The sequence below is a fragment of the Primulina eburnea genome, chromosome 3, assembly GCF_022965805.1.
Source record: "Primulina eburnea isolate SZY01 chromosome 3, ASM2296580v1, whole genome shotgun sequence".
NCBI classification, from domain to species: Eukaryota; Viridiplantae; Streptophyta; class Magnoliopsida; order Lamiales; family Gesneriaceae; genus Primulina; species Primulina eburnea.
In genome coordinates, this window is record NC_133103.1 from 17,771,298 (window position 1) to 17,795,686 (window position 24,389).

The 24,389-nt window shown below is 32.2% G+C and overlaps 2 protein-coding genes across 2 annotated transcripts; both read right to left on the reverse strand.

Moving 5' to 3' along the window:
• Positions 1-1,598: 1,598 nt before the first annotated feature.
• On the reverse strand, positions 1,599-4,370 carry LOC140828372 (protein POLYCHOME-like). Its single transcript, XM_073191356.1, has 2 exons — positions 3,524-4,370; positions 1,599-2,383 (listed from the first exon to the last, which is right to left on the reverse strand). The coding sequence occupies exons 1-2, from the start codon at positions 4,040-4,042 to the stop codon at positions 2,000-2,002; spliced, it is 903 nt and encodes a 300-aa protein (XP_073047457.1). The 5' UTR covers positions 4,043-4,370; the 3' UTR covers positions 1,599-1,999.
• A 10,253-nt stretch (positions 4,371-14,623) lies between these two features.
• On the reverse strand, positions 14,624-18,186 carry LOC140827131 (receptor protein kinase-like protein ZAR1). Its single transcript, XM_073189739.1, has 2 exons — positions 16,663-18,186; positions 14,624-15,339 (listed from the first exon to the last, which is right to left on the reverse strand). Exons 1-2 carry the CDS (start codon positions 17,927-17,929, stop codon positions 14,714-14,716), a joined length of 1,893 nt encoding a protein of 630 aa, XP_073045840.1. The 5' UTR covers positions 17,930-18,186; the 3' UTR covers positions 14,624-14,713.
• Positions 18,187-24,389: the final 6,203 nt, after the last annotated feature.

Sequence of the window (24,389 nt, forward strand, 5' to 3'; positions counted from 1 at the left end):
ACTTGAGTTTCCCTAAAACCACATACTTGTATGTTATTGTTTTCATACCGTTATGTTATTTGAATGAGTATGCTGATTCTATTGATTTATTGAAAGCAGAGAATAGTAGATAGCGATTGAGCGAGAGTCGCTGACAGAAGGGCCAGATTGTGACAGAATGATCACTAGTCCATTGCACATTGTCAGAGTAGTCATTGGGCATATCCGCCTAGTCTTTGGTAGAACCACCATGGCAGAACCGCCAAGTCACTGGACTTTTGGATATACATATCGATATACCGAGGAGAAGACCGACTCCTATTACAGATGTTCGATATAGACAGCCAAAGTATAGGACTAAGAACGTACCACCATCTAGCTGGGGTAAAGTAGATGGGAGAACGTTGCGTTCTTATTCAGATCGGGATCCCTAGATTAAGACGAGTTGAGTCAGAGTTTAAGAGTCACAGAGTGTGATTCAGAGTTGTTTATTGAGTCATGTTTCTGATTGATACATGTTCAGAGTATGATTGATAGTCTGATATTAACTCATGTTTCTGATTATGTTACATGTTTTAGATATCGGTTTGATGCTTTTATATGGTTTATATGAAATGCATATATATACATTGTTTATACAGGGATTTATTCTCACCGGAGTTATCCGACTGTTGTCTTGTTTGTATGTGTGCATGACAACAGGTGGAACAAGATCAAGGTCAAAAAGATGATGAGAGAGGACAAGTTAGCGTGGTTATTCCGGGCTTATTGTAGATATGGTTATGACACTTGACTAGTAGTTGAACCTTAGTCTAGTTGAATGCTTGTTGTACATGATTGTACTTTTATACTGATATGTATATTAGTTAAATTTCATTACGTTCCGCACTTGCATTTAAAAAAAAAAAAAAAAATTTTAGACTCTGTTTATCTTAATTGACAATTAAATCCCAATGATGATTAAGAAGATGATTAGCGTCTGGATCCTCATACATTCATTCTTGTCGACAAATGTCTCAATATCAAATGTCTCAATATCATCCTAATCTGCAGCCTATTGTCATTATTTATTAAGGATTCAAGAGGGAAATGCCATTATTAGCATAATATTTGTCTTATATATGTTTCCATGCAAAAAAGCTTTATTTGAAATATTATGCCTTAAGCCTTTGTTCATGAATGATGCTTTGTACGTAGAAAAGAGAATTTAGCAAGAAACTCAACTATATCATTGTAACTGAAAATGTTAGACCTAATAAAATGGTTAGTTCGATCCTACCCTTGTTGTGTTACCCAAAGGCTAGAGTCGAATAAATTCTATTTTCCAAAGATAGGGTCAAATAAGTCCTAATCAAATAGTTAATAAGCTAATATAATGCATGAGTAACAAATCAAAACATGAGCCAGCTGCAGAAAACACTTCACCTTTAATTAATATCAACCTTTCAACTTTCAGCATCATCAAGTTTCCAGGTAGTATTGTATTAGCTCATGTCGTCGTTCATTTGAACCTTAGCTATCGACCTCTACATATCTGCAAAATCCACAGGTTCGAGAAAACGCAGTAGAGAAATAAGAAATATTCGATGCCACCAACTCCCATCAGAAATTTAAGGGTCTTGATATATGTTTCAGAATCAATTACATGTTCACAAGCTATAGAAGAAGCAAATAACAGCACTAGTTATCCTAAAATAACACTCGCAAATTGTCGTCGATTCCAAGTCTTGCTTATTTTCACCAATGTTATCCTAAAATGAAAGCAATTTGTATTACACTGGAAAGAATTATGTTCAAATCAATACAGAGAGTTTGATCTTCGAGAAAAAAAGAAGGAATGAGTGACACGAGCAAGATTCTATCATCAAGTGATGATCAACACAACAAAGAAGTGGATCATCAAGAGATGATCGTCCATACCACGCAATGCCAGTAGTTCAGAGTCCTTTGACATCCCCAAAACACCGCCTGGTCTCAACCTTGATTGAGGTTACAAAGAATCATAAATGAACAGTTTAGATCATCGCATTGACATCAACGTCCGAACTCTTTTTTCCCTTTCAACTTTTTTGGCAGTAGGAGTCCTCTTCAGCTTACGAAGCTCATCCATGACCACTTTTTCTACATTGTCGATGCTGTTTAGAAGCTTTCTCTGTGGGGTTAGGCAAGCAGTTTCTTCACTCTGTCTTGTGATATCAAGCAATATCTTTGGCACTTTACCAATAGTTGGTGGCCAGTGCTTAATTCCAATAGTTGGGTGTGGAGATGCCATAGAAACACCATGCTCGAGTTGAGCACCTGATGCATACACAAAAGGATCATGAACTGTCTGGTCCTGGAGTAAAGGACTCTCAGTTAATAGGCCTTCACCTTCTCCCCAACGCGCTCTTCTTCTCTCTATTGCCTAAGGAAAGAATCATGTTGATGTAAATCTAAACACATTGAAAGAGAATAATATCTGATAATCGTTACCTGCTCAAGCAAACCTACTATGAAGTCAAAGACTCGATCCATCCAACCTCAATCCAGCCAATTTGTATGTTAATTAAGGTAAAATTTAAAAGAATCTTGTAGTTTTTCTTGATTGTATGCCTAATTATTTGAAAACAAATGACTCATTCGAAAATCCGCTCGTGGAAAGTAAAAATCCACCTCATATCTCAGGACATACTATATGTTAACACTTGATTATCAAAGGATGAGCATTAACTCAGTGAAACATGGATTGTTAGGCTTTTAGAATAGTTTTAGTGCATGACACTACCGCAACTCAACAGTGAAAGTTTCGAAAATTGGTATTATTTATTTCCAGAACTAAATAAGTTATAGAACAAATCAATAAATATGTAATTTTGGAATATGGAGAAAAACATTGACCTGCAAAATAATAAATACAAAAAAAGATTTAAGAATTCCAGAATAAATCAACATCAAGGAAGATGATACACTCTCACGGAACAAACTAAGAACAAAAATGACAACGTTATGCTACTTGCTGATAACATCACATGATTCAAAGTAAAGTGCAAATAAAAACCTACTTTCAAATTAAATTTATATTAAACTGATTTGACAGTAAAGATTTTACGGACATAGCCGACAGGGTTTAAGATCATTAGCTGAAAAAGAGGAGGCATAATATGCCAACAAACTGTACACAATAAACATTTCTTCTTCTGATGACACAGAATCATGGTTATCATTCCAATCCTTGAGTAATTAATCATACGTAGCCCCTTGAAAGAATTGAGTAATGTCTGAAATACGTCAGCTTAAATTAATCCCATGAATGCATAAATCGAATAATTGAGCCGAGTTTATGCACAAATACATGAAAGAGTGTATTCAAGAATGTGCATCACTTACTCGCAAAACACAAGAATGACGGCTAAAAGCTAACTCAGAGATTAGATTTCAAGACTCGAAACACAAGATCACTGTTTCATCCAGAACCCCCAAAATCCAAATTAATTTACGTCATTTTTCAAAATACACAATCACACGAGAAACTCATTTCCTAGTAAAAAAAAGATTAGTTCGTTACCCTCGCTACAGCAGTGATGTCACGCAGAGGTTTTCTTGGATACCAAGCGGGCAAAACGCTGCGTCCACGGCCACGGTAACCGCCTCGACCACGGCCAATCACGGGAGACAAATTTTCACCCCCGAAGACTGATGCAGGTGACCGTGAAAAATAACCTCCTCGCCCGGTTCTTGGACTTCCAAAAATTCCTCTCCCAAGTCCACCACCACCACCAGAAGCCTCTGCCATTGTCCCCATCATTGCTGTACCTCGCCATCTGAACGGAGTTTCAGCGAGCTGCCCCTCGTCAGCATCACCTTGTAGAACAAATATCGGCGAGTCACCTCCCCCATTGCTTCGATTGCTAGTGTTCGATTTCCTTCTTCTTCTGTAAGCCGCTACTATATCGTCTTCCCTCGATAACCGATCTCTTGCCTCCGGCATTGCATCAACAACCTTCAAACACTTGAACTGAAACAACCATAAAAAAAACATGAATGCGCACACGGAAATTCTTGAAGAAAACGAAAATGTGATCATGCTCGAAAGCCCACATCAATAATATGCGAGAAAAGATCTGAACACTTAAAATTTGAAGTTTCTTGATACCTTAGACAATATTCGGCGGGGCTTCTCTACGTACTTGGGTGGGATCGAATGAATAACAATGGAGGTGGCTCTGGTCTGGTGTTCGTGGATTGGTAGGGCGATCAGTGAGGGAATAGGAGAAGAGAAACTGAAAACGAATGGACGAGAACGGTGAAAATTGGCAAATTTTCAAAATGAAATTTAGGCGGTATATAATGCACTAGCTGAAATGTCAGCTGTAGGGTCTGTTTGGCAAAAGATCTTATTCTGTTTTACATCTTTGAATATAGTACTTTTAATTCAAGTTGAATTTGAATGTCTTTGGATGGAAAATTAGAAGCTTTGTTTTTTTGAAAGAAAGGATAGTAGGTCTCTTGTGAGATGGTCTCACGAATCTTTATCTGTGAGACGGATCAACCCAACCGATATTCACAATAAAAAGTAATATTTTTAGCATAAAAAGTGATATTTTTTATAGATGACTCAAATAAGAAATCAGTCTCACAAAATACGATCCGTAAGATCATCTCATACAAGTTTTGTCAAGAAAGTATATTATTTGGTTATAAAAACTGTTTTAAAAATATATTTATCTAAATATGTTTTCAACAATTTTTGTTTTTGAACTTCTGTTTCTACTTTTAAGTCCAAATGTGGACTTGGGATATGGACCTTTGGAGCACCTGAAGTGTTTGAAGGTAAAAACGCTAGTAGACTAGGGTGGGTTCGGTGCATAAACACGTGATCGACGACCGGCAGAGTGTGGTGAGGATTTATGACCTTATGATTCTTTCCGCATAAAATTTATTTGAATTATTTATTATTTTGAAAACTAATTTTTGAATAAAATAAATCAAAATTTATATATGTGAGATCCACCATTTGGACCAAACATTGCCTTGGAAAATTACACCTTAAGGTACATGTGTGTCTGGCCAGAACACTGGAGTCTTCCAGTACAGTCGTGTACCTTGGCATCATTTACGCAAGATCGTGTACCTTCGTACCAGTGAATAGAAGTTAAATGATATCCTGTGCATTTATATTATTTTGCATTCAACATTAATATTGAAAATGTTTCTTTTCAATAATGAAAAATGTTTGTATCTAATTTGAAAGTTCTTATCATATCGAGTTCGTTCATATCATGAGATTTGTTTTGCTACGTTCTCTTGATTAAAAGTCAATATTGTTATAATAGGTTTCCGCGAACCAACATGTGGTTTGAGCTTTATTGGCTATTATGTAAAACAATCTTTATTTTAATAATATTTTACGATTTTATCTAATTATGATATTTTTTTATATGTATACTCATGCAAGTTACACAAATAGAGTCCTTAAATATACTATAAGTATCATGAGGTATGTCTCTTGACGTAAGATAATGAAACTCAATAGGATGAATTGTATAATCCAAATTGTTTCCTAGTCGATTCAGCTGCCTAAAATAGGGATAAATGTCGCTCGATCTTGATACTAGCATATGTAATGTAAACGACATGTTTCATTAGTAAGAGCATGGAGATATTCATATATACAGATGAGTGATCATTTGATGATGCACTGACAACTTCTCCCTTGTAATTTCCAATGAGTATCACTTATCGAGTGGAAAATTCTGCGATTATGATTTTATAACTCGTTTACTGACTCCATTGAGGTCATTCGGTGGCGAAATTGAGTGTAGTTTCGAAATATGTAGTAGCAAATGTATTGTAGTATAGGATTCATCATTTTTCTACAAATAAAGATATTATATGTGATCCGATGAGCTAACAGTGCAAAGAATATCTGACCAGAGTAAATTTGTGATTTAGGGAAGGTGATTCTCTAGTTACACATCCGATGTCATTATTATTACTCAAAGATATATCACATCATTATCGAATTCATTTGCAACTCTCGATATACTATGGATATAGATTCGATCGAGATATATGAGTTGAAGGGATCATATTGTACGTTAACCATAACTTAAGATTCTTGCATGCGTTATTAGTGATACCTAAGAGATCATAGGACGATGTTATTAGATGCTTTTACCTTGATCCGATGGGTACAATCAAACTTGAGTTCTCACATTTTTGATCAATGGGTTGATGAAAAGAATAGGGCTAATTAGGGTAAACTCAAATAGGAACAAATGTTATTTTGAATCATATGAATGTGTGAACCTACGGCTAACTATATCTCTAAACTATTGAGGGTCACGCAAGTATCGGATTCTGTGTTCATGTCGAGATTGAAACGTCTGCCCTTTTTATTGCTTTAAAAGTACTAAAAAAAATATAAAAAAAAACTAAGCAACCTCGGCCGACCCTCACATATTCATAAAAATATTTTTATAAAATATTTTGCACCCTTTTTAAAAAATAAGCAAACCAACAAGTATCTTAAAAATCAAGTACAATAGTCATAAATTGAAATTGTTAACTGTTTTACCAAACCTAAAAAGCAATAAATTTGAAAAGTATATCCCATACTGAACCTCTAAAAAATCTCTCAAAAGCATAAATAAATAGTCTTAAAATCTTTAACGTAAATCATGAATCATAAACGTAAATGCGGAAGAAGTAGAAGCGCTGGTCTTCGGGTTGTGTGCACCTTCAGTCCAGTCAAATCATCCATCAAGACCTCCCTCAAATTCACCTGCATCCATCACACCTAGTGAGTCTAAAGAGTCAACACAACACAATCTTTATAACAAATAATACGTATAAAACCACATGCAACAGTGAAAATAATTTTACGTAAAAATAACATTTTCATGACATGCATAAATAAACCTTAACTTATTCTTTTTCCTCGACATGACATAACATAAAAGCTTTTATCTTGATCATAAACATTTTTCTTTTCCTTTTCTTTTTCTTTTGTTGAATTTAGATCGTTAATTGTGACTTTTCTTAAACCTCAAAAGTCGATGGATCCATCTACATGTAACCACAGTACTAGGCGACGGGGACATCAGCGACACTCTTACCCGTCAACTGAGCCTTGGCCTATCCTCTTTCAAATAGAAATACTATCGTCGGGGCTCCCTCTGGGACATTTTCCCATAAATGGGCTTCTTCTGGGGCCTTTTCCCCTCACGATATTCTCATTCTTACCTTTTACCTCATATCCTCATATCCTCATATTCGTACTGATGGAAATACAATCATCGGGCTCCCACTAGGACCGTCGCCCTTGCGATATCTCCAACATTATCGAATTAGTCACAATTACTTCATTTCCTTCAACGCTTAAATTCACATCACTTTTAAAAAAACATTCATAATATAACATATCCCAAATAATTATTTAAGCCAAAATTAATTTTTCCATAATTTTATTTATAAGCTCAATTTTAAACTTTTTCATTTATCTTTAATTAATTGTTTTGACGGTGTTTTAATCCCGAAAAATCCCAAACTTTAATATAAAATTCCTAAATTCAAATTTTAGTCTTTTTATATTATTCTAGCCCTTATGAACAACGACTCGACCCCCGTGAGCCGTTTTTCAATTATTTTTCCCAATTTGAAAAACCTAACCTACGGTTCTAGCCATCACCGAGCCAACACGATTTTCCTTCGAGCCATCCTCTCCCTAACCCTTCAATGTAGCCTACTGGACCCTAAAAACCAACGGAAACTGCCCCTAAGTGAATAACCGAAGCTCACCATCCTGCAGCAGCATGGCCGAGACTCCACAAGTGCAAGGTCTCTACGTTTAGGTGCCTAGAACCCTAACCAATGACCCAACCCATGAACCAAACTCATGAGCACCCACCTAGGACCCTAAGGACTCCCTCAAGCCCAGCTCGAAGCCCCCTGGCCGAGCTTACTTCCCTTTGCGCGGCTGCTGTCAAAAGCGCTCACCTCGCGCGACTCGGGTAGGAGTCCTTGTGTATCAGGACTCCTCCCAGCCCCATGATGCACGAGTCCTAGCATGGCTAGGGCTCTTTCCATGACCAAAATCAACCCTGGCTAGGCCCCAGTTCAACCGTGACCCCACCAAGCGCCCATGATCCCAAAACCGAAACACCCCATGTTCAACATAATTTTTTTTCCTCTTTCTTAAACCATCTTGCTTCATTTGTGCTTACATCGTGTACGGTGGTGTTCTAGGACCCTAAAGCGTGTAAAAACATTACTTGATCTTTCCAAAATCATGGCAGCCCCTTCAACATATATTAAACATAAATTTGGGATATAAAACCATAAGTTTACCACATGTATGTGAAATATTTCGAAAATATACATAAGTACATCATGCTTTTCATACAAACGTGATTCAAAACAATATTACGATGTGATAGACGAGAAAAGGAGATGTATAGTGTGCCTTTGCGTTATATACGCACGAAAAACCGTTGACGACGAAGAACGGGACAAGGAGACGAAGACTATGAAGTTTCCCTTGAAGTTTTCTCGATTTTTCCTTGCTTCCTATGTGTATTGTGTGTGTCGTGTGTGTTGATGGGATTTTGGGGAGAGTTTCTGAGGAGAGTTTCTGAATTTTAAAAGTGGGAGGCAGTAAATACTGAGTAGGGTTTTAGGTGATTAACATTTTAAATAGCTAATTAAATTACTAACTAGGCTTAGGCCTATTAAGCCACTAAATTAAGCCCATTAATTTTAATTAGGATTTAATAAAATATTATCGATGTTTTTTTAAAATAAATTTGTGAATTTATTATCCGGGTTGCCAAAAAGCTTGCATTTTTGTTGAAAAACCAACACCGATAAAATTTACATCCCGGCGTCTAAAATCACCTCAAACCACCTTATTTTCAAAAATATGAAAAACCATCGACCATATTTTAAACAATTAAAAAAATTATTTAATAAAAACATTTTTCGTTTTTTCAGCCATCGGTTTCCGTTCCTCGATCACAACTTGAATATTCCTTAAAAATACAATTGTATGCATAATGACAATAAAATCCTATTTAACATATAAGCATGCATGTCACATAATCAATTAGCAACTAAAATCAATTATTGACTCATTTTCCATATTTCTTAGATTCGAATGCAGTGGATCACGTCTTCTTAATTTTGGACCTTACAGAGATAATCAAATTTAAGGAGTTGAATTTTGGCTATTTTAGTTTGATGGAAATCAAATAGATTGTTTATGAAAGAGTTTATAAGTTGATTCAATGTATTGAAAGTTATGAAAGTTAGCTTAACTGGTAATTATGTGAGGATATTGTAACTGTCTATTTTAGTGAATGAGTTCACAAAACTGACAGCTGTAAAAAATGGATCCGTGAAAAATTTTGTCCTTCAAAAATTTCAATTTTCATTATATGAAGAAGAATTGTACCGCCAGCACATCGGAGCTGTCTGATGCTCGATCAGAGTTATAATGAGTTCACAATTATTTATTTAGTTATTTATAACATACTAATTAAATAAAATATTAGTAGTGGTAAATATGAGGATTGTGATATTGTACTTTTTTAAATATGTCATCAAATATTGATAACACAAGAAGAAAAACATAAAAATACACAATACATTTTTTCCACCAAAAATTTTCCTCATGTTCTCCCTGAAATTTTCGGCCACCTCAACTTTGGATGCAATATATTTCAGCCTCCTTTCCACCGCGACGCCGCAACATAGCTGGATTTCTGAAATTCCGTAGATCCAATCTCGACGCAAATTCTTTTAGATCTCTAGTGCGATTTATACGAGGAATCCAGTCTCTCATTGTGGACATGATTAGACGATCGAATAAAGGAAAAGATCTGTTCGTAGGTTTAAACCCGGAATAGTTGGATATGACGTTATGTAGACAAAGATAAATCAAATCTAATATCATGTAAATAATTTATGTCAAACGACGTCCAAGAAACATTTTGAATGTCAAAATTAAAATTTTTAAAACTTATGTTGTGCATTAGGTGCGAGAAAACAATATTCCAGCAGTCATATCAGAGCCAAGTTATTCTCAGTTGTATGATTTGTTTTATAAAACATGTTGAGTTAATTATTTATAACCGCTTAAGAATTTTCTAGAAAATCGAAGACATGAAAAACATTTTCAGAAAAAAAAAATTTAACTTTTTGTGACTGCCCATAACTGTTCCAAGGAAAATTTAATCAAATTAGCTCTTGAAAATAAATTTTGAAAAATCTATAGAATTTTTCTTATGAAATAAATCATTAGAATTGGATTTTAATTAATTATAACAAACAGTGATTTAAAATAAGTTTAATTATTAATTAATTAAATATAAATAAATATGTTTATTAACTTATTAAATAATTTTAAATTATGACGGCTATTGATAAATTTATAAGATACATGATTTGTTGATAATATGTGATATTTTGTAATTAAAAGAATATTTGATATTATACGAGCAATAGATTGTCGAGAGTCATGACCAATTTCATGTGTGAATGTTAGAATATTTTTCATTTTTTTTTTTGTTTTTGAGTATTAAAAGTGTGTCTGGTTTATGTCTCGTTCTCACCTCTTAAATTTTTATCTCAATGTGCCATGAAAATTTAATGTAAATATTAGATTAAGTGGGATATCAAGATTTGAATATGGTGGGCTCAGATCATCAAGATTTTTAAAGATCAAAGACATGTAAAATATAATAAGCTTATGTAGTATTGCATTTGAATATGGATCGGTCATCTCTCGGTTATTGATAATCCTTTATTATTTATAATGCATGTGATGCATTATAAATAATCAATATGTACGTTATTATTAATCTTATAAAAAGAGTTGTATGAATCAAACAAACATACAGACAAACACGATACGGGATTTTAAAATTGATAATGAGACAAATTTTCAAAATTAAAATCCCCCACTTTGGATTAGATCAAAAATTTATATAAAGGTCATTAAAAGAAATTTTTTAAAAAAATTTAACATCTCATTAACTTCCATCAATAGTGGTTTCATGATTAACGCTATCCGCACTCAGTTTCTGGCTCATAATATTGGAGAGACATGAATGTCGGAAATCTGTGACTTCCACCAACATATTTGATGTGAACTATGCAACTGAATAAAATTATAATTACATTAATACAATATAAATAATATAATTAAAATATAAGAAATTATTGAAATTATCTTTTCAAATGTGGTTGTACGGATTTTGTAATTGAATCAAGCGAACGATGTTTAATATCTGCAATAAATTACAAAAATTATCAAAAATAGTATACAAAAAAATTCAATATAGAAAGAAAAAACAGAGATTCGACGGAGACTCGGCGCAATTCTCCCAAATTCTGATACTCATCACAATTCTCCAAAATCCAATCCTAAATTGCTAGACTCGGCGCAATTCTTTCGAATTCTAATATTCGACATAATTTTCTCGAATCAAATTATGAATTCTGATACTCAGACACTCGGCACAATTTATAAGGGGAGGAGGTTCATGGATTCTAAGAATTATAGCTAACAAGAAAAGCCGCGGAGCGAAGGAAAATATAAATGGTTGCGAAGGAGGAATGCCGAATATTTGCGCAGAAGAAATTCTCAAGACTCACTGCAATTTATAGGCAGGAGGATGGGTCACGTATTCTGTTACGAATTAATTGAATCAGTGACAGGCTGCCACAGATTCTGAATCAGTGACAGGCTGTCACGGATTCAAAGAATCTGTGATATCATTTATTTTTTTTAAAAAAAAAATTTGAATCCGGACTTTTATTACACTGATTATTACATTTTCACTACACTTCCACATTTGCAATATTTTATTACATACTTTTTAAAATTATATTACTTTTTGAAAAAAAAAAACACCCCAACATTTGAACCCTCGCACATGAAAAGGACACAAAAGCTTCGTGGAAGTGGTAGTGCACAAAAACAAGATACCGAGAATTCAGTTGCAGTCAAAATTAGGGATGGCAATAGGCCGGGACGGGGGCGGGTTTTCCATTACCATCTCCATCCCCGAATTACATCCCCACCCCCATACCCGCCCCGATCCCCGCTTTTTCGGGTTCGGGGAATCCCCAAACCCGAAACTTCGGGGATCAACTTCCCATCCCCGTTTCAAAAATATTAATATGGCAAGACGATGACGAATTCAGAGATTTTCTCAAATCAAAAGTTATTATTATCTATTATTATCAGAGACAATATATTAATGTCAATATCAATATTAATAATAATAAGATTATTAATATTTTAAAAAATAATATTATTATTATATTATTAATATTAATAATACTATTATTTTATTATTGATATTATTTTCGGGGCGGGTTCGGAGATTTCGGGGATGGATATAGTAATCCCATACCCGCCCTGAATTACATCGAGGATTTATAAAAATCCCCGAACCCGAACCGTAACCCGAACCCGAACCCGAAAAAATCGGGGATCTCCATCCCCGTTTCGAATTTTCCCCGCGGGGCCCCAAACCCGTGGGGAAAGTTGCCATCCCTAGTCAAAATTGAGCGGCGATCAACACAAATATGACCGTTTTAATATTAAAAACAATATAGAAATTTTTCTAACAGTCATATTCTTATTTCGAACGTTCGTATCATTGTTAGAGGCTTTGAATATAACAACTTGAAGATCAAATACAAGTTTTGGAAGGGGATTCAAAGTATGGACAGCCTACGTGAATAAATTAGTTAGAATGAGAGCAAACCTAAGTGTGAAGATACATTTGAAATATACATACACTGTAAAAGTTTAAATCATCACACATATATATGAGAGTTGAACTTCAAATTTTAAATGAGTGAGTCTTCACATAAAAACATTAAATATTGTGTTTATAGTTTTGGTATAAGAGACATTGAAATTATGCAGATTGTAAGGTTGCAACCTACAATCGAATGTGCTAGGAGTTTCAATTAGGCAAGATGTGAGAACCTGAAATTCCAGCAGCTAGCAAATTTTAGCATAAGCTAAAAAAAAATTCCAGTAGAAGCTAATATTTCAGAAGCTGGTATTTTCTAGCAGAAAAAAATCCAGCAGGCCGAATCCAGCAACAGAAGAGCGAATTCCAGCAGACAGTTACTGATTCAGCTATTGAGTTGTAACTGAAACATTTAACTGAAAATAAAGGCGGTTAATGGCAGATTATGGCCATTTATTTGGGAGACTAACAGTCAGAATCTTGCCTATAAATAACACTCTCAAATCTCTGAATTGGTGTTACACAAATCTGAGATTATCATTTGAATTTCGAGCTAAGGGAGGGTGCTTATTTTCGAGCAGTAGAAACCAGTGGCAAGAACGAGCATATTCCAGACTTCTACCGAAACCTTATTGCAAATTACTGTAAGTGGGCTTATATATAAATATCTTAGAACCCGTTTGATGATTTCTGTTTTAAAGCAAAGTATATTCTCGATTTCTGATTTTGAAGCACTGAAACTTAGTGAACTAATGGTAGGAATATATATTCTGAACATTACTGAATTCTGATTACTGATTACTGGCCTCACCCCTTAGAGGAGAGAACATATAGGGGACTGATATCAGTTTAGCCATGAAATTCACGAATGTGCTCAGTGCTTACTTGTTAAATTTCTGATTTCTGATTACTGAATACTGATTACTGATTACTGATTTCTGAATACTGATTCCTGTTCTGAAAGTAAGAGTTTCTGTATATTCTTGAAATACTGTTCTGTATTAAAATGATTTTCGAAAACTGGGAGTTATTCCCGCCCCTGCTTACTGAGTGACAATCATATCACTCACCCACCAAACCCATCTCAGATAAGAGTACTGAAGAAATGTTAGAAGAAGAGGAACAGATCCAGTTCTGGGGCTGGTGAAGAAGACTGTTGTTCTCAGTTTATGTTTATTTTATTCCGCTGCATCTGTTAAGATACTGTAATATTTGGTTTTACATTTCCGCTGTAAAACATCAGTATTCGAGTTGTAACAGACAATTGATTTATTTCGTATTATGAATAAAAGACTGGTTTACGAGATTTGTACTTCTGAGGCTTGTTGTTTTCGAATGTCAATTTGAGAGCAACGCCGGTGTCAACCAACCCCCGTCCCGGGGCGTGACACAAGAAATAAGTCCTATGTTGAAATAAGTTTGTACAAGATTTGTATAAACCAAAATCTTCTAGCGATACCTTCCGAGGTAAAAAATGAGGTTACACATGAATCTTATTCTCCCAGCATCTTTAAACAAATTTGTGTATTTTTATTTTATTGCATTTACTTCTTGCTACTATTTTTAAGATGCATTGTTGAAACATTTTACGTGTTCTTCAATTACCAAAATATTGTATACTAAGTGTTTGATAAAATATTTCAAAAAAAATGTTTTTACCCATCAACTTGCCTATCTTTTAAACGATTTACCAATATGTTTATTCGGTTTCTACGAAAGATTATTTTGAGTTTTTCTCGTTTGGTTTGGAAATCAAACTCGATTTAATTAATCGATATTAAATACTTAAAAAACCGAACTACCGTAGCTCAATGTTTGTCCCCTAATCGATGCCATCAAATCTTATGCAGCAAAAGGACACAAATCAATTAACTAAAGAAGCCCCAAGCCCCAGATAGCAATACTGGAAACACAATAATATGAAAGTACCACAAGGCTGCTACTACATAGAATTTTCCAAAACAAACTAGGCATCTTTACAATTTTCAAGGTCCTTTTTCATTCAATTTGATGCAGTCCAGATTGTCACAAACCGTTTTCATCCTAGGTCGTAACTCGGGGTCCAGTTCCGTACAATTTAGCGCAACATGAAACGTTGCAACGACTTGTTTTTTAGCATATACCTCGTGCACAAGATCAGGATCAATAATTTCAGATAACGGTCTTTCCTCACGAAATACTTTTCTAACTTTACTCTCGAGTCCTTTACCATCATCATCAGGCCCAGCCTCCACTAGGCGACCAGTAAGAATCTCTAAAAGCACAATGCCAAAAGAATAGACATCGCTTTTTTGGGTCAACTTGCTGCTTGGAGCTCGGGATTCGGGTGCCATGTACATGATAGCTGATAGAGTGCTATTAGAACTTTTAGGTGGTGTTACGTAATGAGCGTGTGAAATTTTTGGGTTGTTTGGAATGAGACGAGAGAGACCAAACCCGGAAATATATGGTTTTAAGTCATCATCAAGTAGGATTTTTGACGATTTTATGTTACCGTGGACATACTTTCTGGGACTGCACTCGTGAATGTGCATCAGACCCCTTGCAGTTTCTCGAATGATCTTCAGTCTTGCTGTCCACAATAATGGAGACGATGCATAGGCAGGTCCTCCTGCAGTAACATTCAAATAACAAATTCAAAAATTATTTCGTTTTTCATTGCAATTATTTGACGACTTCTGATTCGAGGATTTTATACACTGAAAACGTGACAAGATAACAAAGTTTTCTTCACATATATGCATCTGGTATATAACACCCTCAAGAAACAGTGTCAGAAAGAAAAAACATATCATGGTGGAAGAAGCCAATTTTTTCCCAAATTTTATGACAATGAAGTCACTTTTAACATGTAGTCTAGTCATAGTGTTGCTTCTAGAGATTTATATCACGGCACGGGGAATGCCTTGAAACCACCAATAATCAATGTTTTGAGAACATTTCAGACCACATTGTATTTACTTCACAGGTCGAATGTCAAATGGACACAATATATTATTTGATCAAGATAAACATTGATTCTTGTTTCTTACCTATCCCCGTTGGGATTCTCTGTCAATGTTAATTCTGCTGAATATTCATTAAAATGTGATGGTGACACTATTCATTATCCATTCTCCAAGTTGTTGGCCAATCCCAGAAGATTAATACTAAAATCCTTACACATTCAAATTGCCACCTGCCCGTTCTACGCCTATTAAGTAATGCCTTTCGTTCTCAGAGTTTATACCTTGTCATAACAGCCAGCACATTCTGAAAATTTTAGCACATGAAACCCCATGATTTCGAAACAGACGACTCTAACGTTACACGTTCCCTGATTATTATAACAAGCAGACGCTATCCCTCTGATTCATTATGAGAAACCCACTTTTAAATATCCTGTATCAGCTCCACAACAAATGGTAGAGAGTTACATAGGTTCGAGCAACTCCTCCACGCAATAAATTATGCTTTCAGATTCCGGCTCTGCGTTTGGAGTCATGGCCTCATGCCAACACGCCTTGAGTGTTCTCAACTATATCTCAAAAGGTCCAATATATATACATTATTGGAATGACCTCACATCAATCCACAAACTGCCAGTCAATTACCTCTTGTAAAAGGCCTGGAGGAAATACATACTCGATTCTTCCTTATATAAGCTTCTATATTAGACGACTTCATTCAGTCATATAATATAATCGCTGAAAGTTAACGCAAATCGCCCCTAAGAGAAGGTAATAATCGACACAAGAATCAATTCATAATGTCAGCTGATCCTGACCATTTGAAGACTTCACAAAAAGTTGAATCACGAAGCAACAAACAAGAATTCTCCAATTCACAAGAAAATATATATATAATTCATGACACAACAATCAAATCTAACTGCAATTCATGATTTTATTAGTAATAGACTTAGCTAATAATGAGGGACTAAAAAAATCCATACCATGAAGTGCATTGTGCAAGCTCCCGTTCCTAATGAATTCAGAAACCAGCAATTTTTCATCGCTGGCATAGTAATAAGCCTTCAGTTTCACAATGTTTGGATGCTCAACTCTACCAATGGCCTCCGCCTCCGCCTCGAACTCCTTAAACTTCAACGGCTGCTCACCCTCGGTCAGCCGCCTCACTGCCACCACTGCCTGGTTGCAGCCACCCTTTCCTCCACCACCAACCACAACCTTGTACACTATGCCACTCCTACTTTTGCCCACAACATAAGCTGATGCCCTTAATAAATCCTCTAATTCCAACCCAAACCCTTCATCGACAAGAACGAATCTACCCTTTTCCTCCTCCTCCTCTCTCTCCCATTTCTCCATCCCCAGTTCCTCCTTGCAAAAGTTTTTTGTTCCCATTTTACCCTGCCCCATCTTGCATTTTTTCTTAATCGCAAATACTGAAACAAACACTACACCAACCACGAAGAGAATCCCCGAAATAACTGAAATCAACACGGACCAGGATTTAATCTTTCGATTTTCTACAAACCCATTTGATGAAACCGCTTCGTCAACAGGTTTTTGTGGGTTGTTAAAGAATCTTGGGTTCTGAGCTTGTGGCTCCGAGCATGGAGTGTCTAATGGAAACCCACAAAGATAAGGGTTCCCGGAAAACGCTGTTGGACCCTGGTTCAAAAGTGAACCGACCTCAGGTATTTTTCCAGTGAGGTTATTGTACCGAAGGTCTAAGCTAACCATCACGGGGAACCGCCCATAGCTCGCTGGAATGTCATCGGAAAATGAATTGTATGAAAGATTCAAGGTCCCTCTCAATTGGGTCAAATTGCTTAGGCTTTCTGGGAGCGAACCATTGAAATTATTACAAGATAAATCGAGATGCACGAGGGTTTGGAGGGTGGAGATAGCTTGTGGCAAAGGTCCACCAAAAAAGTTATGCGAAAGATCAAGATCCGCGAGAAATGAGAGTGATCCAATTACTGATGGGATATAGCCAGTGAGATTCTTGCTGGGGAGTGAAATGGAGGTTACTCTATCGTAGGAAAGATCGCAGGTGACACCAGTCCACCTGCATGGAGTTGAATCTGATTCAGACCAAGAAATGAGAGCTTCCGTTGGATCTTCAGCAATGGCGGTTTTGAGAGCAAACAGTGAAAGGCCATCTGAATTCAGTGAAGCAGCGAAAGAAATGAAGAACGTGAAGAAGTAGAGAAACTTGAGTACTACAGCCACATTATCGTTCAGATGCTTCATACTTCCTGAAGTTTCTTCAATAAATATTAAATCTTTGAATGCCAAGTTGACAAAAGATTCAATCTTTGTGATACATTCAAACTTCTGAGTGAACAGGACAATACTTGTATATACAATTCAGCGGAATCTTCTACAACCTTGGGTTGCAGCCAAGAACGTGTGATGCGTTAAGTGAGTGGGTGAATCCGTGTTGATGGCGATGAACAGCGAGTGGATTTGGAGAAGAAGAGGATGTAGGTGATGATATTATTCTAATTTTTAAATTTGAATTAAGTTAAATGGGTGGATTTTCCGAGGTGGTTAGTCAATTCAGGGGTGAAGGTAATTTAAATTGTCTGAGTAACGTGGTTTTTTAATATTTTTTATTTATTGTATGTTCAAATTAATTCACAAAAATTTCTATAAAATTGTAAGTTAGTCAATTTCGTGTAACTTAACTTAACTTAATTTATTAAAAAACTTATTTTTATGTAAAAATTATTATTTTTAAATATAAAATATATTAACTTGTCTTACAAATATAACCACCTCAAATAATACTTACTTATTAATTAAATGTTTCATATTTGAATTTATTAATGTTGTTGAGCTGTGTGAATTTTTATTAAATGAGTTAAATAAGAAAATTAAATTATTTTTACCTTTTAAAAAAAGAAAATTAAATTATTTTATTCGATTTGTTTTTTTTTTTTTATCAGTAATCTTTGAACTTGGCACTAAACAAAGTTGTGTTCTTTTTATGTGAGAGATACTAATTGGTTTAGTTGTTGTTATATGTTTTATTTATGCATTTATTAACTAAGTTAACCATATAAAAAAGAATATGGGTAAATTAGGAAAAAAAATCTCTAATCATAATTTAAATTTAAAGTTTGCTCCCCGTTATCTGAAAAACTTTATTTCACTCTTTAATTGACATATATATTTATTTATTATTTCATTATGTACCATATATTCATTTTTACATTTGTTTTTATATTTAAATTTTTTTTGGTAATTTATATTATAATAAAACTTTAATAAAATTATAATTTTTTTATTGAATTAGTTAATTTTTTTACTAATAATATTGTATTCTTTATTATTTTATAATTAATATTATATTATTAATTTTTCTCCTAGCAATTGTTGTTTTCTCCAATATTATTTTATTAATTGTTTGATAATATAATTGAGAACAAAATGGAAATAAGATATGTAAATTATGACGATTTAAATTAATGTTATTTATTTATTTTAAATAAATATGTTGCACAGTTATCATGGAATTCGATATTTATTTTAATCATAAAAATAATTGTTTTAACTAAATTTTATTATAAATAAATTTATTTATTATTATTAAAAAAATTATGTGTGACAAGATAAATTTGGTTTGATTATTTTGGAATGTGATTCTAATTTAAATAAATTATATTAATTTATTGAGATAAGAAAAAAGAAAATAAGATATTTATATTATGATAACTTATTAATTTTTTTTTATTTTTTAAAAATACACATGCTGCAGAGTCATCATATAATATAGTTAAATACTTAATATGCACCTAATTTGATATAGCCCATATCTGATTCTTCTAAATTGATATTCAAATTTGATAAGAAAATATTCCATCTTCGAGTGGTAACCAAAAATGAATTTTACGTTGGTGTTGTCAGGGAAGATGCATTATGATGTCTTATTAATGTTATTTGTAGATTTAAATAAACAAGTTGCGTAGTTATCATGGAATACAATTAAATACTTAATTCAGTCTAAAAAATGCTACTTTGATTTCACATATATACGATTTTTTCATGTTAATTCGGCCAGAAAAGTACATAATTTGATGTTCGAGTGATAACCATAAATGAAATACACCTTGACTTTCTATTGAAGATGCATTAAGATGAAATATTCATGTGATCTAATATAAAAAAAAAAATGTTTTCACTAACCATTGAATACGAGCAAGTACTTAAATTAACCTACGAAGTACTTAAATTAATATATCAGATACCTGATTTGGCCTATTTGATGCACATATATTGTTTGAAAATACATTTGATAATTGAGTGGTCTCCATAAATGAAGTACTCTCGGAGTTTTCAATTGAAGACACATAGGATGAAGTGTTAATATAATTTAATACAACAAAAAAAACCCACTACCAAACACAAGTGAATACTAAATTTAATTTAACAATATCTAAATTGAGAAACCAAATGCCTGATTTTGCCCATTTGATGTCCATTTTTTTGTTAGAAATTATATTTGTATTATACTTGATAGTACTCATTCACAATACCTATCGCTATTCGTAAAAATACAAGTAAATAATTAATTTGATATTTTATTTATTAATATTCATTTACAATATTATTGGTAGTCATATATTATACTTAATAGTATTCTTTCATGCTACATATTGATAATCATCCATCATACTTAGTATTATTCTTTCATTATATTTATGAATATTCATTTATAATAATGACAATCAGTATTCAATAATAATGCTAATTGATATTCAGGAAATACATGATGATACTTAAACAGAACTTATACTTTGAAGTATTCATTAATAATAATTGTTGTAAACTTCCAAGTTAAGTACCATCATATTATTACATAAATACCAATATATATGGTTGGGTGTAATACTTGTTGAACACTTGTGATATTGTACTGTTTAAAAGATTTGAGTTACATAATTACTATCAACTATAGCTTTTGGTACACAAGCAAGCGTTCGGTTCTACATGTATTAAAATTAATACTAATGCATAATATCAAATCAAGTATTAGGTAAGTTTTAGGTCAAAATAATGCTTAATTGTATTTCAATATGAGTACATAACATGTTTCTTTTAAAAAATAAATAATATTAATAATTCATCCTAATACATACTCAATTACAACATTAACACAGACTTCATTTATGGTGGTCACTTGAAAATCGAGTATTTTCTCATCAAAATTGAGTATCAAAATGACAAAATCAGGTATCTATTAAATCAAATTAAGTATTTTCTTTGGTTAATTAAATATATAACGTATTCCATGATAACTACGCAATATGTATATTTTAATCTATAATAAGACATCACAATGAATCTTCTCTTGTAACACCAACACAGATTTCATTTATTATGGTCACTTGAAGATCAAGTGTTTTTCTTATCAGAATTGAATAATATGACAAAATCAGGTATCTGTTAAATCAAATTAAGTTAATATTAGGTCATATTAATTATTTAATTATATTACATGATAACTACATAACATGTTTATTTTTTAAAAAATAAATAACATTAATATGTCATCATAATGTATCTTTCATGACGGTACATGGTAAAATCATGTTAAATCTAATTAAGTACTTTTTAGATCAAATAAATATTTAACTGTATTCTATGATAACTACGTAAATGTTTTTTTAAAAATAAATAACATTAATAAATCATCATAATGCATCTTTTATGTCAATACCAACATTAAATTTGTTTATGGTGACAACTAGAATATTAAGTACTTTCTTACAAATGTGAGTATCAACATGAAAAAATTATGTATGTTAATCCAATTTAAGTATGTTTAATTCAAATAATTATTTAATTGTATTCCATAATGAGTACGTATATGTTTATTTTAAAAAATAAATAAAATTAATAAATAATCCTAAATCTCAGTCTTAAATGTAATAAAGGAAAATAATTTTTTTTGAATTCTAACCCATGTTCATAGTCTATTTTTAAAAATTGATTTAATTACAAAAAATATATATAATATATCATTTTGTAGTTTAATAACCGTAAAATATGTATTCTTTCCATTTTCTCGTGTAATTTACTGAAATTATAATCACATTTTAAAATAATTTTATCTTGTTATCATTTTAATAATAATAATGTGATATTAATTCGACTAAAACAATTTATAATTTTATTATCAAGAAAATTAGTTAAACTAACTATTTTATGATAAAAATAAATATTAGATTAATAGCTATAATGACAATATTAATTTTTAAAAAATTAATTAAATAAAAATATGAAGTAATATAAAAATTAAATTATAATATAAATAATTATAAGAAAAAATATTAATAGTAAATAATTCAAAACCATTATTTCGATTATTTTGTCATAAATACATAAATAATTAATCAATAAAATTATATTTAAAACAAGAATAATAACAATAAATAATATTATATAAATTAATAATATAATATTAATCATAAAATAATAAAGAATACAATATTTGTGCTAAAAAATTTAACTAATTCAGTAAAAAATAAAATTTTATCATTAATAATAATATAAAGGCAAAAAAATTAAATTTTGTCAGAAGAGATTGAAATTAAAATTAAAATTAAAATTTAAGCTTTGTCATGTACTAATTAACAAAAAATAATACACAAAAACTGAATCTTTTCTTAATGAAAAAATTTCGTAATTTTTTAAAATTACAATGTTATCTCTTACGGGAAAGTTTTTGTTATGCTATTGTCTGGAGGACCAAGAACTGGTCGGCCCTTGGTAGGGGAGGTTTTGACTTCAAATTAAAGTTTTTTGTTTTTGTTTTGATACGATATTTATAAAGTTAGAGTGATAAAATTATTAAAAATTAAATGTACTAAACATCATACATGAAGAAAATAAAATATACACTGACAGAACATTCTATTCATATTTTTTAATTTAAAAAATAATCAATATAATGTTTTAATCATTTAGGCATAGTTTGGTACATGTGATAAGAGAGATTGATAAATAATCCTCCTTATCCCATGTTTGGTACTTTTTAAAAAGCTCATGATAATATCATGGGCCCTTGATAAATAATTTTTTAGAAGGATAAAATATTCCTAATAGAAGGTGTGATAATTTTAATCAAATGATAAAATACACTACAAATGACTTAATTACCCTCAATTTATAAATGATTTTTTATAAATATATGCTAGTAGGTAGAAATTAAAATCAAAATAAATATTATTTTTATATATTATATAATATGATAATTATATAAATGATTTCGAGATAATTATATAAATAATTTTTATAAATCTCAATAAAATTATTATTATCACTCGATTATCCTTAAAAATTGATATTTGACTTGACTCACAAAATCAAGGGCTCAATTATCATATTATATAATATATAAAATTAGATAAAAATAAATAAATCATGCAAGTACTATCGGCACATGAACAAATAAAAAATATGAACTCAAACAACAACTTTGAAATTATAAAATTTATTATGATAAGGTTAAATTTGTCATTACAATCTAATATATAAATTTAATCACTCTGATTAAAAGCATACCAAACATTAAATATAATATCATACATCTTATTTATCCTTAACTATCCTTATATTATATATCACATGTTTATCCTATCATGTATACCAAACTATGCCTTAAAGTATTTGATATACAATTTATTATCGATTTATTTTAAAAAAAATAGATGAACCGAATGTTTAACGTGGATTATTTGAACAAAGCGTGGCACATTTTAGAGTATCAAGAATATCAAGACCAAATCTTCTGCTGCAATGGATAATCAGTTAATTATCTTATACAAACACACAGAGATTATATTCTTGGTGAGCACAAAGAGGGATGTTTTGGTAAATTTATGTTGGCACCATGCATTCAAAATCCCAGTGGAAAGGACAACTCGAAACAGCGACTCATAGCTAGTGAATGAACGCTAAAAGCTAAAGAAGAAAGGAGACAAAGACGAATATTCAAACACAGCCATCCGATCTTGACACACATGGATGATTGGGTCCACATATAAAACAAGAAATCATTTTCTCATATAGCAAACGAGTAAAATCATTCTTTGAAGTTCATTCATTAGTAAATTAATTAAACTGTTTTTAGGACAACAAAAGTTTATCATAAGTATCTTTTGTGATGATTTCATATATCTTTATAATGAGATGAGTCAATCATAGACATATTTACAATAAAAAATAATACTTTAGATATGTGATCTAAATAGAATATTCGTCTAACTGGAGTTTTTCTGTATCTAATTATGAGTAAAAATTTGATTAGACTAAAATAATAATTCAATATTTTTTAAATATCAATTAATTTAGTTAAATCAGTTTATTTTGATTATCAATAAAAAATTCGATTAAACTGAACTAACTGATTTATTTGTTTATAATATTCATTCTTTACGGGCTTTAATAATTGTAATAGATTTATTGTGTTGGGCTTTAATATTGGCTCAAGGTTTGCAAAAACTGACTGCGAAAAGAAAATCGACATTTTCCAATTTTTCATCAACTTCCCTCTAAGTTTTTTTTTTTTTTTTTTTTTTAATTTTTAGAGATAACTTGTAATACTTTGTGAGTAATCAGAAAGCCATCATATGCAATTTTAACTAGCCAAATGAGAATTCTTTTCCACATCCAATAAAAAGGTGAAGAGGAAGAAGCAGAAATT